General features: G+C 38.3%; 1 protein-coding gene and 1 non-coding gene across 2 annotated transcripts; both read left to right on the top strand.

Annotated features, from left to right (window-relative positions):
* The first annotated feature begins 1,115 nt into the window (after window positions 1-1,115).
* hhipl1 (HHIP-like 1) lies at window positions 1,116-6,425 on the top strand. Its single transcript, XM_056768776.1, has 9 exons — window positions 1,116-1,641; window positions 2,796-3,442; window positions 3,720-3,863; window positions 3,939-4,267; window positions 4,348-4,474; window positions 4,564-4,709; window positions 4,932-5,013; window positions 5,394-5,476; window positions 5,651-6,425. Exons 1-9 carry the CDS (start codon window positions 1,342-1,344, stop codon window positions 6,193-6,195), a joined length of 2,403 nt encoding a protein of 800 aa, XP_056624754.1. The 5' UTR covers window positions 1,116-1,341; the 3' UTR covers window positions 6,196-6,425.
* Window positions 6,426-7,155: 730 nt separating this feature from the next.
* trnat-ugu (transfer RNA threonine (anticodon UGU)) lies at window positions 7,156-7,228 on the top strand. The gene has a single exon. It is a non-coding gene; the product is annotated as a tRNA-Thr (tRNA).
* Window positions 7,229-16,537: the final 9,309 nt, after the last annotated feature.

The raw sequence follows: 16,537 nt of genomic DNA, 5'->3' as shown, positions 1-16,537 counted from the left end.
ATAAGCTAATAAAAGGAAATGGATTTTTGCACATATAGCAAATAAATACTTGGAAGCCCAAACAGGAGGTTTGTTTCAACAGAACATGGCTTAAAAATAAACAGAAAAAGGATATAAGTGTATGTGATGGGTAAACTGTGATTGCAATATGAAACAGATGGAACCAACATGCATTTTTCATTGTTTGAAGCGAAATCAGTGTTTCATGTAGTGCTGAGATGAACTTTTTATTTATAAGTGACCATGTTAAATTATAAAGTCGGTATCATTTCAAGAAAGGGGATTGTATCTAGTGCAGGAACTTTCATTTTTTATTTGTGGTAAGGTTCTGCTTTGTTTACTCTGGGACCCAAAATAAGATATCTGACAAAGAACTTTTAAAGCATGTTATGCATTTATCCTGCATGGGTTTCTGTAAATGTACCTGCACACAAACGGAAACTTATTGACTTGTGTTTAATACAAGCCAAATGTACTACTGCTCTGACATGGAAAAAGGACGAAAGACCTACTAATTTACAGTGGTATAAACAGATGTCTGAGAATCTTGTTTTTGAAAAACTAAAATATGCAAGTAGAAGACCTTTAAAAAAATGTGGTCCCTTTTATACATTGCTTATGGGTAGACAAGGTCAAATGTCATATATACAGTAAATAACTTTAAATGTCTTGCAAATGGGTTGATGAAAATGAGCAATGTCTGCATGTTCAAAATGTATTATTATATTCTTTATTTTGTTCTTTGTTTTACTATTGTTATGTTTATGTTTTATTATTTATTATGATTATTATTATTCTTTTTTGTATTTGGGGAAAGGGAATGTACCATGTGTCAGTGTTATTCCAATGGCTTTATGTAAAAAACAATAAAAACAGTGTTGATAAAAAAACATGTTATGCATGCAAAATAATGTTTTTATTAAATGAACATAAAGTATATAAAAATAGGTATAAATCATTTACCCAAATGTAATGCATCTTCATAATGCGTAAAAAAATAGCTTGTAAAAACAGGACATAAGGGTTAAAGTGAGAGTAGCAGTGCTGGAAGACATGAGTTACAGTCGGAGAGTTGTGGTTTGGACCTCAGTCTCACATCTGCTCAGCATGTCAGACACGTTTTGTAACTTAGACGTGGTGGAGATGAAGTAACGTATGATACAAATCCAGCAATCCATTTGCTCTACCACAGTTAAATCCGACGTGTATCTGTTTGGAAAAGGTTGATGATTAAAATCAGGGCAAAGTGCATAGCTGTGAACAAGCCAGCGAGGACGTACGACGAGTTTATTCGCCATTGCACAACTTTGCTTTAATGTAACAGGAGTTGGGCACCGGGATATGAGCGCTATGTGCTCCTTTTGCGACGTTCTCGGGCGCTTATGGCAATCGCCGGTTCTTCTGTTTTATTTGCTGGGGTTTTGGATAGCACCTGCGTTACTGCATCCGCAATGCTTGGATTTTAAAGCCCCTTTTCGGCCTCAACAGGAGCTTCAGTTCTGTCAGATGTATAAATACTTCGGCTGCTGTGACTATGCCAGGGACCAAGAGCTGATGGCAAAATATTACCGAGTAATGGATAACTTTGATTATTACGGGTACTCGAACTGTGCCGCGTACGTGCAGGATCTACTGTGCCAGGTAGGTTTGAAAAACCCTCCTGTTCTGAATGATGCATTTTAAATGTACTAAAAATAAAAATATAAAATATAAACACTGTGACAGCGACGTCACCACGACGAATGTTTACGACATTTCATTTATTTACTAGCTTTTTTAACTTAAAGCAAAACTTACTAAGATATTTAACATCAAACAGAAGTAGAGGAAATATATAACATATGTGTTTATTTCTGCTTTCTATGGCTGACCTTAACAAACTGAACCTGTAAGTAAATCTACATAGGCCTATAATCAACTTCAGTAACATCCAATGATCATAACTCTCAAAATTCAAATTATACTAAAAATATAAAATAACTAATAATAAAATACACCAAATAATTCAGTTGGCATATGCAAGGGGTCACATGGGGGCTTTTGGGTTTGCCCCATTGTGGCATGATGGTTACTCACAGTGCTCGATGTGGGCGAGCTGAGATAACCATAACATTTTACATTAAGCTTCCCTTTATAAAGCATTTATAAATGTGTTCATTAAAGATTGATAAGTCATTACCAAATGCTTTATAAAGCGGTTATAAATGCTTAAATAAAAGGGGGGTGCTAACAAAATACCTATGTATTTAAAATGTATTTATTCATTATTTATTTGACTTGAAAGCAGATTCATTGCTCGACGAAGTGGTTGATGTCCTCAGGACAACATATTTATAAATTAAACCAAACCAAACCCGAACCATTACTTACCCCTAAAATCAGATGGAAATGATAAGTGAAAAACAAGGAAGATTAAACCTAAAATAAACTGTAAACTTATTTCTGAAATCTGATTGGTTGATTTAAATGTTGTCCCAGGGACAACATGATGCTGTCCTAAGGATATCAACCACTTGACAAAAACAGGAGAGCCAGATTGATTATTATCTTGATAACATGTTAGCTAGCTCACTATTTGGCAGATATTTCAATAGAATCCCCCTTTTTATTTATGCAGTTATAACTGCTTTATAATGCATTTGTAAATGACTTATTAATCATTAATGAACACATTTATAAATGTTTTATGAAGGGATCCTTAATGTAAAGGGTTACTGAGATGACTACACAAATACTGTGTTTGAGGCTGGCGAGTTCCACTTACCTCTTAACGTTTCCCAAATCTCATTTTTCAGGAATGCTCTCCATATGCTGCTCACCTGTTTGATGCTGAAGACCCCAGCACACCTTTAAAGACCCTCCCAGGACTCTGCCCAGACTACTGCTCTCTGCTCCATTCCAAGTGCAGTTCGTTCCTTCCACTGCTGTCCGACGATCCACGTGTTCAAGAGCTTCAGCATGACCAGCGCGGGCTCTGTCAGCACCTGGAACTGGATGACCCAGATTACTGTTATCCTCATCTTCTAAGCAATGAACTGTTAACCAAAAACCTGGGCCGCACCGCAGCTGACTCGGAGGGCTGTCTGCAGCTGTGTTTAGAGGAGGTAGCCAATGGACTCAAAAACCCTCTTGCCATGGTTCACGCCAACGATGGCACACACAGGTTTTTTGTCGCCGAGCAAGTCGGCGTGGTCTGGGTCTACCTTCCAGATCGATCTAGGCTTGAACGGCCGTTTCTAAACATCACAAAAGCTGTGTTGACATCCCCATGGGAAGGTGATGAAAGAGGTTTTCTGGGACTTACCTTTCACCCCAAATTTAAATACAACGGAAAGCTGTATGTGTACTATTCGGTGGAGGTGGGCTTGGATGAGAGAATCCGCATCAGCGAGTTCCGAATTTCCTCAACGGATATGAACGTGGTTGACCACAGCTCGGAAAGGTGAGCATAGTTCACCCAAAAATAAACATTTTTTCATCATTTATTCACTCAGATGTCATTCAATATCTGTATAGGAGTTTTTCTTCCGTGGAAATATTTTAGAAAGTGGTTTTGTGGCCATATAATTGAAGCCAATGTGGGTCATTGCTTGGTGAAATTCTTCAAAATCTTTTGTGTTCTGCAGAAGAAAGTTTTGGAATGAGATTAAGTCTGTTACTGTTTCAACCAATTGGACTGCACTTAATCTTTAATATGCAACACTTTTTTGTCATCTCAGAATTATTTTGGAAATTGATGAACCTGCTTCAAATCACAATGGTGGCCAGCTTCTGTTCGCCGATGATGGGTACTTGTACATCTTCACTGGTGATGGTGGAATGGCAGGCGATCCATTTGGGAAATACGGAAATGCACAAAACAAGTAAGTCATTATTTTGTCATTTAATATATTCGTACAAGAGGAGTTTTTCCAATATTCTGGATATTTTACTGCTAGATCTGCCCTGCTGGGAAAGGTTCTTCGCATTGATGTGGATGACAACGAGAGGGGACCGCTGTATAGAAATCCACCGGACAATCCATTTGTGCGTGACGCTAACGCTAGACCAGAGGTGTTCGCCTACGGGGTGCGTAACATGTGGAGATGCTCGGTAGACAGAGGGGATCCTATGAACAAAGACGGAAAAGGACGAATCTTCTGTGGGGATGTGGGCCAAAATAAATACGAAGAAATAGACATTGTCGAGAAGGGCCGGAATTATGGCTGGAGAGCAAAAGAGGGCTTTTCTTGTTATGACAAGAAACTCTGTGCTAATAGCTCGTTGGGTGCGTACTGTCCTTTGAGTATGCTGTAAATAAATTCAGTTGTTTCTGTTTTCAATCCATAAAATGTCTGATCTTTTTAGATGACGTCCTCCCGATTTACGCATATCCACACAAAATTGGTAAATCTGTCACAGGAGGATATGTGTACAGAGGCTGTGAATATCCAAACTTAAACGGCATGTACATATTTGGAGACTTTATGAGTGGGTATGTGAAAACGTGGTGATGCTTATGGTCGGTCGGTAGTAGCAATAAATAATTTAACTTTTTAACGTGTACTGTATGAATTTTCACAGACGCCTGATGAGTTTGAAAGAAAACACAAACACAGGCAGGTGGGAGTACAATGAGATTTGCATGGGCATGGGTCTGACCTGTTCATTTCCAGGCCTCATCAACCATTACTATACGTACATCATTTCATTTGCGGAAGATGAAGCCGGTATGTAACTGTATGTTATTTTTGCATGTCAGAAATTATTTATAAATAACATCTAGTTTTCTATTCCTTGTGGTGGTTAATAGAACCACATTGTCCGCCTTCCTCTTCTTAAATGAATCGCTCACTACCGCCTCACTGTGGACATTACCTTTTGTTTGGAGTTGAACTGGATATTTGATCAGAAAAATATTTCAGGTCATCTAATGTGTTCTTTGTGACCAGGTGAAGTCTATTTCATGTCCACCGAAGTACCAAGTGCAACATCACCTACAGGTGTGGTGTACAAGATTGTTGACCCCTCAAGGTATTCATTTTTTATCACTCATAAGACAGCTTCACGAATGGTGTGCAAAGTTCAGTTCATGTTGTCTTTACTCTCAGAGGACAGAAATTTTGTGTTGGCAGCAGTATGTGCTCCTGTAATCTATCTCTCTCTCTCTCTCTCTCTCTCTCTCTCTGACGTAGATCAGATCAACAGTGGCCAAATACTCCATTAGCTTTAATGTGATCATTAGACTGACTCTCTGTTCTCTCTCTCATGCCATGCAAACTTTTGCAAACCTTAAATTTGTCTCCTGTTTTCATTCGAAGAGTAGGTAACCAAAATGTGCATATTTGCAGTATGTGTATTCAGTATAAAAAAAAGTCAATTGTTTAAAAAATGCATCCTCTGCTTTCTTCCAGACGTGCGGCCCCAAGAAAATGTCATTATGACCCACTTCCAGTTCGTGTTAAGAGCAACCTAATACCATTCGAGCCAAAGGAAAGTAAGTTTTTGGCTTCTCTTACGTATTAAGATACCTTGCGTTTTGTCTGACATACCGTGTTAGTTCCAAATCAAACGTTTTTGTGGGCTCAAATGACTGCATTTATATACAGTATAAATGAGCTAACAGCGCACATGACTTAATAAATGGTTGACGTGAATGCTCTTTTCGAAGCACTTATAGGATCCAGTGTTCCGACTAAGCATCCAAGACTCGCAGATCAGGAGAAATCTCGTGAACCGGATTTAAAAGAGCTACTGGACATCTTAAGCGAGCCGGATGGACAGAACCCCACCCCGTTCACCCCAACCACCCCCAAACCTCTCAGGACATCCCGCCAACGGAAGGGAAGACGCAGGAAGGGCAAGCACAAGAATGGAACCGTGAGGTTGGTCGGGGACGAGGAAGGTCGACAGGACCGGGGAAGAGTGGAGGTGTATGTCAACGGGGAATGGGGGACTGTTTGCGATGATCTCTGGAACACCAAGAACGCAGTGGTGGTCTGTCGACAGCTGGGGTTCCAACACGCACTTAAGGCTGCCAAGCACGCCGAGTTCGGGGAGGGCAAGAACCTGAATATTATTTTAGATGATGTGCAATGTGAGGGGACGGAAGAAACTCTCCTGGATTGTCAACATGCCGGGGTGGGCAAACATAACTGTGCTCACTACGAAGATGCAGGAGTTATATGTGGAAGTTCACCTCCAGGTGTGAAATAATCGGGAAAATAGATCTTGTTATTTGTTGTAGCACATAGGTCTACCTCATCTGTTTCTGTAACTTAGATACAGAGGACACATGAAGTATAATTATATGTGACTAAACAATCATGTTGATCTTGATTTGCTGCTCAATTCATAGACCTATGTGGATGTTTACCATTTGTATGAAAATGATGTCAAACTTCGTATCTTCTTCACAGTTTAAGTCATAAATACATTTAAAAATACGAGGAATTTGTGCTTATTTTTCAACGATAATATTTTGATGCAAAGTATAAAACTGTTTAACTTACTGCTGTTGAACCGCAAGTTTAGCATAAAGAACTGCTTTGATAACACAGCAAGTTTATTGCTTCGGCCGATATATAAATATTTTGAACATTTCCCTTGAAACTGAGGCAAGTTTTGTACTCAGTAAGTAAGTTTGTCACTGTGCATGTGCAATGAAACTTTGGGGAAGCAACCTTCAGATGCCATCTTTATACATATACATACATACTGTTATATATATATATATAATATATACCATTTACATTGTACACTATACAATACAATAAAATGTCCACAAAAACATTGGTAATACCCAGTATACAACACGGTGCACAGAAAACACATACACAAAGAGAACAGACGTGCATGGATGTAAACATTGTGTGTATGAATGTGCAATAAATAAGTTGTCAGTAAGTGACAAGTACTGACACTTTAGACACACCTAAACATAACCACAACAGCTTGTCGCAATATTTTTCGTTAGCATCAGGCATTAATGTTTGTGGAAATGGGTTACTAGATTGTTAAAGGTTTAGTTTATGTTAAGTGGTGTCTAAATGCGAAATAAATAAGGAAGAACGTTCATCGTCGAGGAGCTGTTGCATGTAAGTTACAGTAGTACGCGATACCGTGTTGTATCGCGTCAGCATTATTAGCATGTAGCCGATAGCTGGGCTACAGCCTGGCTCCATAGCTCAGTGGTTAGAGCACTGGTCTTGTAAACCAGGGGTCGCGAGTTCGATCCTCGCTGGGGCCTCAACGTTTTTTATTTTGTGCAGTAAATTTACCGTTTAACAGGCCGCCATAACTAATTTACGTTATGCAAATGAAAGGTTTTAAAACGCATTTTTGTAGTGCATAAATGTGCATAAAGCGTAAAGTTTGCTCATCACGTGTAAACGTATTCAATAACAAAAAGCCATTAAATATATATCTATATAAGTGTATTTTGACTTTAATTTAAGCTTTTTATTTTGCATCTGGAGGACAGGTGTCCATTCAGCTATATCTGCAATCATAAAGTCTCTCTGTTATCCCAAAGTGAGTATGTGACATTGTTCTCATTTCAGTAATGATGTCTTTGTGTGCTGAATCCTATCTCTGTCTCGAACAGGGTCATTGATATTCCGAGCATTCAATCACGTAGGTTGTGCCAAACTATGTCTGCCAGCTTCCCTTCAAAAGTTGGCATCCCTCTGAAAAGTCATTTAGATCTGCGCCTCCAGCGACTCATAATTTACAAAGCAACGGAGGTCTCGCTGTTTACGAGGAAGCAATGGATTGATGAATATCAGTTTAAGCAGCTTGTTCTGAACGTCTCACACTGTAGCTCTAATGTGATCATAATTCTTCTTTTATTTAATATGCACAGCACTACAGCTCCAGCAACCAGTAATAGTTCACAGTTTGTTTTCATTTTGCAAAGTTTGGCTGGTGTGACAGCTATTGTGTGTCGCGTTTTCACATACTTTGTCGATCTTATTTTACGTATAATTTGTATAAGTATTCATGTCGAAATTCAGTAGCAATGAAAACAGCCGTGATTAAGAAAAGTTCTTCCTGTTTAAATAAAAAATAATGAAAGGTGGGGATAGGGAGACACCTACTGACATTATATGTGCACTGATTTAGGAAAAGAGTTTGTGTTTTGGGTGTTTTACCATATCTTACCTAGAGGGGGCAGTGTCTCACTGCATTTTTTTATCAATGTGTAAACTGTTGCTTCGAATTTATGTAAAAACTAGTAAATCATTACATTCTTTTGATTTTTCTTTTTCTACTAGGAGCTATTCACACACAGCTAATAGCTAATCACATAAAGCTAATAAATTTAGACTAATGATTTACCAAAACATTGGTTCAACTTTTTTTATCAATCTTTTAAAAAAATGTTTTTCTCCTCAAAGTCATGCAAATGACATATTAACAAAGGTCATACAGATGGTGCTTCTCCTCCATTATCATGTCAAGAAAACCAAAAAATTCAAAAAGCATGACATTTTAAATAGGTAGGTCATTTTCCTTATGAATTAACCACTTTTATTTCACATAAATGATGTATGAGCCGTTGTCTGTGCGGGTATTTCCCAGAGGATGAGCTTCTGAACAGCGATTATTACACATTACATACGGCTTCCCTTAGAATGGATGGACCAAGTGATGCTAGAACCATGTCACCTTAACATGAACCCATTTCATATCTCCTCCTGGTAATTATGGGCCATTAATGAGACACTACTGAGGGAGGTTTAAGTGGAGCGCTCAAGCAGAATAAGCTAATTTCCTGTCACGTTTCCTTCTCCGCTCTGAACAGACGTTGGTTTCTAGTACTCTCATCTGTCACCAAATACAAATGTGAGCGATGAGCTACACTTATGCACTTGAGGGGATAATAGGTGAAAAATATTGAAATATTGAAAAACATTTTGTTTGCCGTTGCACCTTTGAAGGCCACCGTGTGTTCCAACTCAAGCCTATATTTAGTTTCTTGCATTTGTTTATTGCTGTTCTCTTTGTCTAGATGCAATCTGTGGTTTATCAGACCGTGAAAGAAACCTACTGAAGGTCCATTGTTGCTGTGCCGTTTTTCCATTCGGAAGTATGCGCATGTCCGCAGGTCTTGTCTATTAATAGGAGTGAGGTGACAGACATGAACGGGTCAGTGAATGGGAGTAGGGGTCCGTGCCTGGCTCCAGACCGCCAGGCGATCCTACATACAACTGTTTACTCACAGCTTGGGGTCTTCCTGCGGTCCTGCCCCCTCCGGAGGCTCTGAGCGCAATGCGGTATTGGCCCCAAACCCACCCCCACTTTAAAGTTAACAGCCAAAAAAAAGGCTGCCCGCATGTTTGATAAATAGGCATGTCTAACAAATCTCTAAGCCTCGGTTTTAAACTTTACAAACCACCCAATACACCCAGAAACCTGTAGTAGTGCCCTGACAACCACCTCTGCAAAACCCAGCCTCGCCATTAAAGTCCTCCTGGGGTTTACACACATTCTTGCAACCATCCTTTCATTCTGCAGTTCTGGGTTGCCCTTCGGTGGCCCTAAAATCTCACTAAACACAGGGACAGACAGCATCCATAAAGAAAATAAACATTCCTGAGGACCTTTGAGCTCAGCAGATGTGGCGCCGTGCGTAGAGAGCCAGAAGCAAACATTTGGTCAACTCTCGCTTCGAACAATGAATGGACTTCACGGGGTCCTGTAGCACTTGTGCCGTTCCATTGTCTGCGTGGTCAGGTGTGTTATCTTCAGCTATTGTGCACACTTGAATGGAAATAGCAAAGGTACCCTCCCCAAGTCAGCGATAACATCTCCTGAGTATAGGTTTTATGACAAAACGTGCAGAAGAAGACAATGGACTGACCCCAAGAACTACCTGATGGGTCACACTCAGATTTTCTGCACTCTCTGTAAAACCTCTCAAAACAAGAGGCTTTAACAAAAGTGTGTGTGCTCAGCAGGTGTTGTGGTTCTAGGAAGTGAAAGCCCTGTAATTTAAGGTCGTTTCGGAAATGTAGAAATGTCAGTGATTTTGGTTATAGTTGTGAGTGCTGAAATGTGTGGCTGAAAAACATTCTGGAGAATTAGAAACTCTGGCAAGTGTACGTAACAGGTGAGCCGAAGATTTTAAAAGGATGTTTCAGGTGCAGTGCAACATGTGACTACGCAAATTACCAAAGATAATAAGTGCAACTTGTCCATGCTAAAACAAACAAATCTTTTACATTTTATTTTATGTAAACATTGTAGATTTATGCAAAACATCGTATGTCCGTCTCGTTTGTCCAAATTCTCAGTTTTTCAGGAAATTTAAAAAAAACTTTTTCAATGGTTGCATACTATGTTGTCCAAGTTAATGCTTTTAATTGGTTAGATATTTGCAAAACCCCATGACAAACATAAAGAAATTCTAAATGTTCACCTTAAAGGGGTCAAATGACACGGCTAAAACAAATATTATCCCTTATTTTAGATGGAATGAAATGTGTATACACGATTTAAGGTTAAAAAACGATGTATTTTCCACATACCGTGCATGACTGCATCTCCACTTTGCCCCTTCTCTGAAACGCGCTGATTTTCGCTATGATTGGCCAGTTAACAAGTGCGTAGTGATTGGTCGAATACTGCAAGCGTGTGACGGAAATGTAACGCCTCTTACCATATTTTAGATTTGTGGGCTTGTGGTTACACGAGGTGTTTCAGGCAGTACTGGGTGAGCCTTTCCTTTTAGATAGAATGCATCTTTTGTTCCGACAGTTTACTTTGAGAAATTTTACATGTCTCATACATGCATTGGCAACTTATAACACACCAAAGACACAGAAAAACACTTATTCGCATCAAATTATCCCTTTAACTTTGCAATCTTGTGCCAAGTCCGATAAACTCCATTTAAAAATGACCATTAAAGCACATGTACACACAATACCTAAAACCAGTTAGGGATGTAACAACGATCTGGGGCATATTTATTACACCCCCAGGAATTACTTAAAAAGTGGGCAAATAGAAGCATGTCCACCAAGAACACTAGTATGAACACTTTAAAATAAATGTAGAGGTTTTATAAGCTTAAATAACACATATTTCTGTAATGGAGAATAAACCAAAATGTGTTTTAACAAAAACACAAACCATAGATTTCTGCCTTTAATATGTAAGAATAGTTGTGTACAGAAGTTCCCGCATTACGGCTAATGTTTTGATAAAATAATATGGACACATACAGTATATTTAAAAAAAAAAAGACAATGACCCACAAAAATAACTTATTATACAAACGTTGCTTTATTCAGAAATAAAATAAAAACATTAATAATAATTGTGATGTCTTGTTGACACATTAAAATGGCATAATCTGTTTCAGTTTATCATATTTACAATTCCGTCGCAAAACTTGAAAAAGAAACAATGGCAGATTATTAAATCTGACATCATTTGACTGTCTGTTATTTATTTCATGTGTGCCTATAAGAAAGAACACATACACATATGAAGAGGAATCTCCAGCAGATAAACCCCAAATCAGTCCCACCTGTGAATCGACCAGCAGGGTCACGGCTAAAGCTCAACATCTCATTCTGCACATACTGTATTAAACTCTGACACACAGAGTAAACCATCCAGCACATTTTCTGCTTAAACTTCTCCGTAAATCATTCAGGGTCTTGTTTCAATCAAACAATTTTCCTTTGGGAACTTGTGGGCTTTACGTATGAATGTAGACTATTAGCCTGGTTGTGTGAGGATTCTGGACATGCAAACACACAAACACTGCTCTTTTGTAAATGACATGGTGGGCAGTATAGACCGCTCTTAGACTACACTGACAGTTGTTTATGGCACTCCTTTAGGAAGGATTGGGGATATATGGTATTCCTGTTGGTCTGAAAGAGCAAACATGGTGTAACCACCAAACACTGGCAGAGGACCTGTGCATGTGCGGTCTATACAGTAGCTGCTCTTTTATAAGCTGGCTACCAGTTTATGAAATACGAAGCGTTTACTTCAACAGCCTTAAAGAGGAGAAGAGGTGTTTAACAAGCTGGGAGGCCAAATTTTGAAGATTAAAATTATGAAAGGTCAAACATTTAGGCCCGGTTTCACAGACACAGCTTACCTTAAACCAGGGCAATGCCTTAGTTGAATTAATTATTATTTATTTATTTTATTTATATTTATGTCGCTTTTATAAATACGCCTTTAAATAATACATTACTGGTGTGCATCTTGAGACAAAACAATGGCACTGATATTTTTTAAGATATTTCTGGGCAAGTTATATTAAGTTAAGACCGGTCACACATTCATTTTAGTCAAGGACTAACCTTAAGCCTGGTCTGTGAAACCGGGCCATTGGTTTATTAAAAACTAATAGTCTTACAGTTATTTAAGACTATTCCGAACTGTATCAATCATGCGGATCCTCTGTAAGATGCTCAGTGATGTTATCAATAGCATTTTCCCCAAAATATAACTTTCATAATTTTGTCAAATCAAATGAACATAAGTTAAATCTAGTTGACTACAAAACCTGTTTTACAGTGCAGTAGGATTCAATCGATGGGTTGTAACCCAAGACGTTTTTGAAACAGTCGTAGACAGCCAGGATGGATGAATGGATGCATATCTTTTGTTGTTGATGCAAATTTATCTGTCACTTGGCAAAAACTGCTATGTTTTGTTGTTTATGCATCATGTTTGCAATTCAGCTTGTTTTAAGATTATTTTGCTTATTGATGGTACTGTGCAATTGATGGTAAAATTAATAAGTGGTAGTTTGATTGTAAGGACATCTCAACTTTATACATGGAACAATTTTGGTCCTGTGTTGGATATTTTCCACCAAAAAAATGTTGAAGATGCACAAATCTCAAATTCGGTTCTTATCAGATTGATAAACATTAGCGGTTTAACGCTTGCATTAGATAAGCATCATTAGTGTGAGACAATGATGTTATTAACCCCATCGCTCACAAGATATCTTTTTTTCTTGGATGATGTATTCTCATCTGCAGATGAGGCATCATCTAAATGTGGCTTGCATATGTTTGGCCCTCTTTTCTTTCGGCCCATTTGGTTTTCTGAATTAGTATGGTGCTAAATAGCACAAAAAATCAGTAAAAGTAAGGCACAATGTACTGTATTAATATGAAGGACTTTTTACAGTTGTTCTTACTTTTTATGTATTTTATATTTTTCACTGCATTAAATTACATTTCAGCATTAACGGAAATGTCCGTAAAATAAAGGAAAATGTACTGGTCATTTTCTGCCAGTACTTAATCTGTTTTTTTATGGGATTTAATTTTATACAGTGAAGTTATGTCTTCATGCTACCATACAGATGTCCACCAGCTGACACTTCTCTCAATTTTTTTTCAGATCAACCCTTCTCAAAGCTAATTGCTAATGAATTAGCCATGACGCAACAGACTGTCTTCACATCAAATGTTAAATTTGGCTTCCTGTCTTTTAGGCATATGTCAATCATTTCATCTGCAGTTTCCTGGAAGCATCCCAGCTTTCCGGGGAATATGTTATATCGGTTCTGGGAAGTGGCTGTAATGCAAACAAACAAAAATGTGCTAATGACTGAACATTTCACACCCATCAGACCAGTCCAGTCAAGACTTTGAGCTTATATTAATAGTGGCTGGTCATTTTTTGCCAGAAAGCATTTTGTTGTGTCAAATTATTTCTACATTTGCTGAAGAAATGGTGAGAGGTTCTTGCCTATGCCAACATTCTGTCGTGTGTACTAGTACTACCCTTATGAAAAGTAACCATGTTTTTTTTTGCGGTATAAGTGTAGTGTATAGCTACTGAGTACCATTGGCAAAACAAAAGTTATTTGGTGTAAAGCATGTTTTTACTATAATAACCAGGTTGTTGTTGTTTTAACTGTAGTAAATCCAATATATGAGACTTTCTTCTGTGGAACACAGAAGCAGATATTTTGAGAAATGTCTCGATGGTTTTGTGTCCATACAATGGAGGTCAATGGGGGCCAATCTTGTTTGGTGACCAACGTTCTTTAAAATATCTTCTTTTGTGTTCTGCTGAAGAAAGAAAGTCAAATAGGTTTGAAATGAAGGTGTAAATAATTTTACAATTTTCATTTCTTTAATGGGAATCACCCTGAGGTTGTTCGAAATTTGTATACATTCTTTGTTCTGATGAACACAAACAAAGATATTTGGAAGAATGTCAGTAAACAAACAGATCTCATCCCCCATTTACTGCATAGTAGGGGAAATAAATACTATGGGAGTCAACAGGGAATGAGAGCGGTTTGGTTACTTGCATTCTTACAAATAATCTTAATTTGTGTTTGTCAGAATAAAGAAATGTATACAGGTCTGGAACATCTGCGGGTGAGTAAATGAGGGGAGAATTTTCATTTTTGGGTGAACTGTCCCTTTAAGGATTTAAAAACATTATTCATGTATTATTCATCGTATGTCAAAGCCAAAGGGTTGAGGGTTTGTTCAAATCCCAAGTTTGAGGAATAATAGATACCGTAATGTTTGTTTTAAACTCCACTTAACATTTATGTTACTCGAAAAAAAGGAAAACGCATGCAATTTTGAAAACACACACTTTCTCTTCACCTGTGACAGTCTGAAGTAAACACACATGAAGTAACTCCTTTAAAATGAAGTGAGAGATGATAGCAGAACACAGATTTCACTGTTTGCTTGAATACCGTGTTATAAGGACGCAATATAAAAGTAGAACAGCGCAGTATAGAGTTTGAGAGCTGCAGGCTTTGATCATGGCTCATCACGGCCGTTCCACCAGCGCCCATATGGAGTCACTTTTCTCAGGTCTGTTTTGGATCTCTCTCTCTCTCTTATTTATAGCCCCAAGTGCATGTGGTTGTAAAACAAGTCCCTCTCGAATGTTGCTCTCGTTCACCAGTGCTCACAGTGATGGAGCGATGCTTACTTTTGGGCTGCCATTCAGCAGGATTTACTGCAGTTTTTAGGCATGAATGTCGCGGTAAAACGGAAGTGTCGCCCTAATTGTCCCGCATTCATCACGAATACGGCACACAATCCACAGATCTGTAAACTTAAGGAAGTTTGAGGAATGCCTTCTGTGAGTTTGTTGAAATAATCGAACGATAGATAATAACAAAAATGACCAAACATGGCGTTGTGGGGGAATAAAAAAGGCCTAAAAAGACTTCAAGAGAGGTTGAAACTCACTCTAACGGATCTGTTTCGTGAGCCCCCGAACCATATCCCATCGTGTGCTCAGTGGTAATTATACCTCCTAATGCATTAATGGTTTGCAGTACATCGAGAAGACATATGCTTTAGAATAGACATCCTAATCATCTAGAATGTACGGGCGGGAGCAAAGGCAACAGTCCTACTCGAAATAACCCAATTTGGTTGTCTGTCTTTGGAGCAGAGTCTTTATGTTTGAGCAACGTCCTGTGACCATTCACTACTCTATTTATTTTTGTTTCCTCTCGTTGTGAGGGACAAAGAGCAGGCGTCTCCCCGGCCTCCCGGGGGTCTCCAGGAGGGGGTTGTTTTCTGTGCAAACAGCCCAAACACAGGTACAGTTATCTTTGCATGACTCTGTGCACCCCGATCCAAGTCGCCGAGCTTTGAATACTCTGTGGGAGCCATGGAGGGCTGCCCTCCAATAAATATTCAGAGTGTTATTTCTGCTTGTTTTTACCACCGATAGAAAAGAAACATTACGACGACGCTGTGGGGGATCCAGAGGCGGCTTGTTCACTTCAAAGGGCTTCAAAAGCCTTTTTAGAATTTACATAAAAATCGTTTCAATAAAACACTGACTGTCTGCACTAACAGCACCTGATGGTTTACTGCTTTTGTCAATGTTTGAAAGCACTTTTGACGCACTTTTTATTATTTTAATATTATTTCAGTAACCGAGAAACAAACTAATGATGCTTTCTTATACAAATCATCAATTCTGGGGGTCTCGTGCATGGGTGGTTGCTTACACGTCCTCAGCACATTGCATATTTATTTATTATTATTATAAGTATATCTTTATTGTCAAATGTACATGCTTTTTGTACAGCTGCTTTGCAAGAATGCAAACTGTAAAGTTAATTGAAATAAAAATGAAGAAATAAAATGCTATGTGCGCCTACTAGCTCTGTCCCCATAAAATCAAAGCTTACCCTGTTTGTTAGTTTCTAGTTTTGTGGTAAACAACTCCTATATGAAAGTTGCAAATTAAATAAAGTACAAAAATTATAATAATAACAAAGTAATACAAATAATAAAAACAGATAAATAAAATAATAATAATAATAATACAATATTTTTTTTTCTTTCTCACATAGTACTCAAGTTTACCCGGAAATATGTCACGATAAAGGTTCACCAGACATCAAGTGTAAGTCTAAAAGATTTTCCACCATTTTATCGCCCGTCGACAATCATGAGTTGGATGACTTTTGAAACCGTCTCCCAACAATCCACATTATTTTTTAGTTTCATTCTCGTCTTTTGCTGAATGAGTTATGCGCCACCAAGTAATATTTATAGGTTAACTGTTT

Source organism: Triplophysa dalaica, chromosome 15 (assembly GCF_015846415.1).
Source record: "Triplophysa dalaica isolate WHDGS20190420 chromosome 15, ASM1584641v1, whole genome shotgun sequence".
NCBI lineage: Eukaryota > Metazoa > Chordata > Actinopteri > Cypriniformes > Nemacheilidae > Triplophysa > Triplophysa dalaica.
Note: the sequence above shows the minus strand (reverse complement) of the source record. Positions and strands in the feature narration are given on the sequence as shown.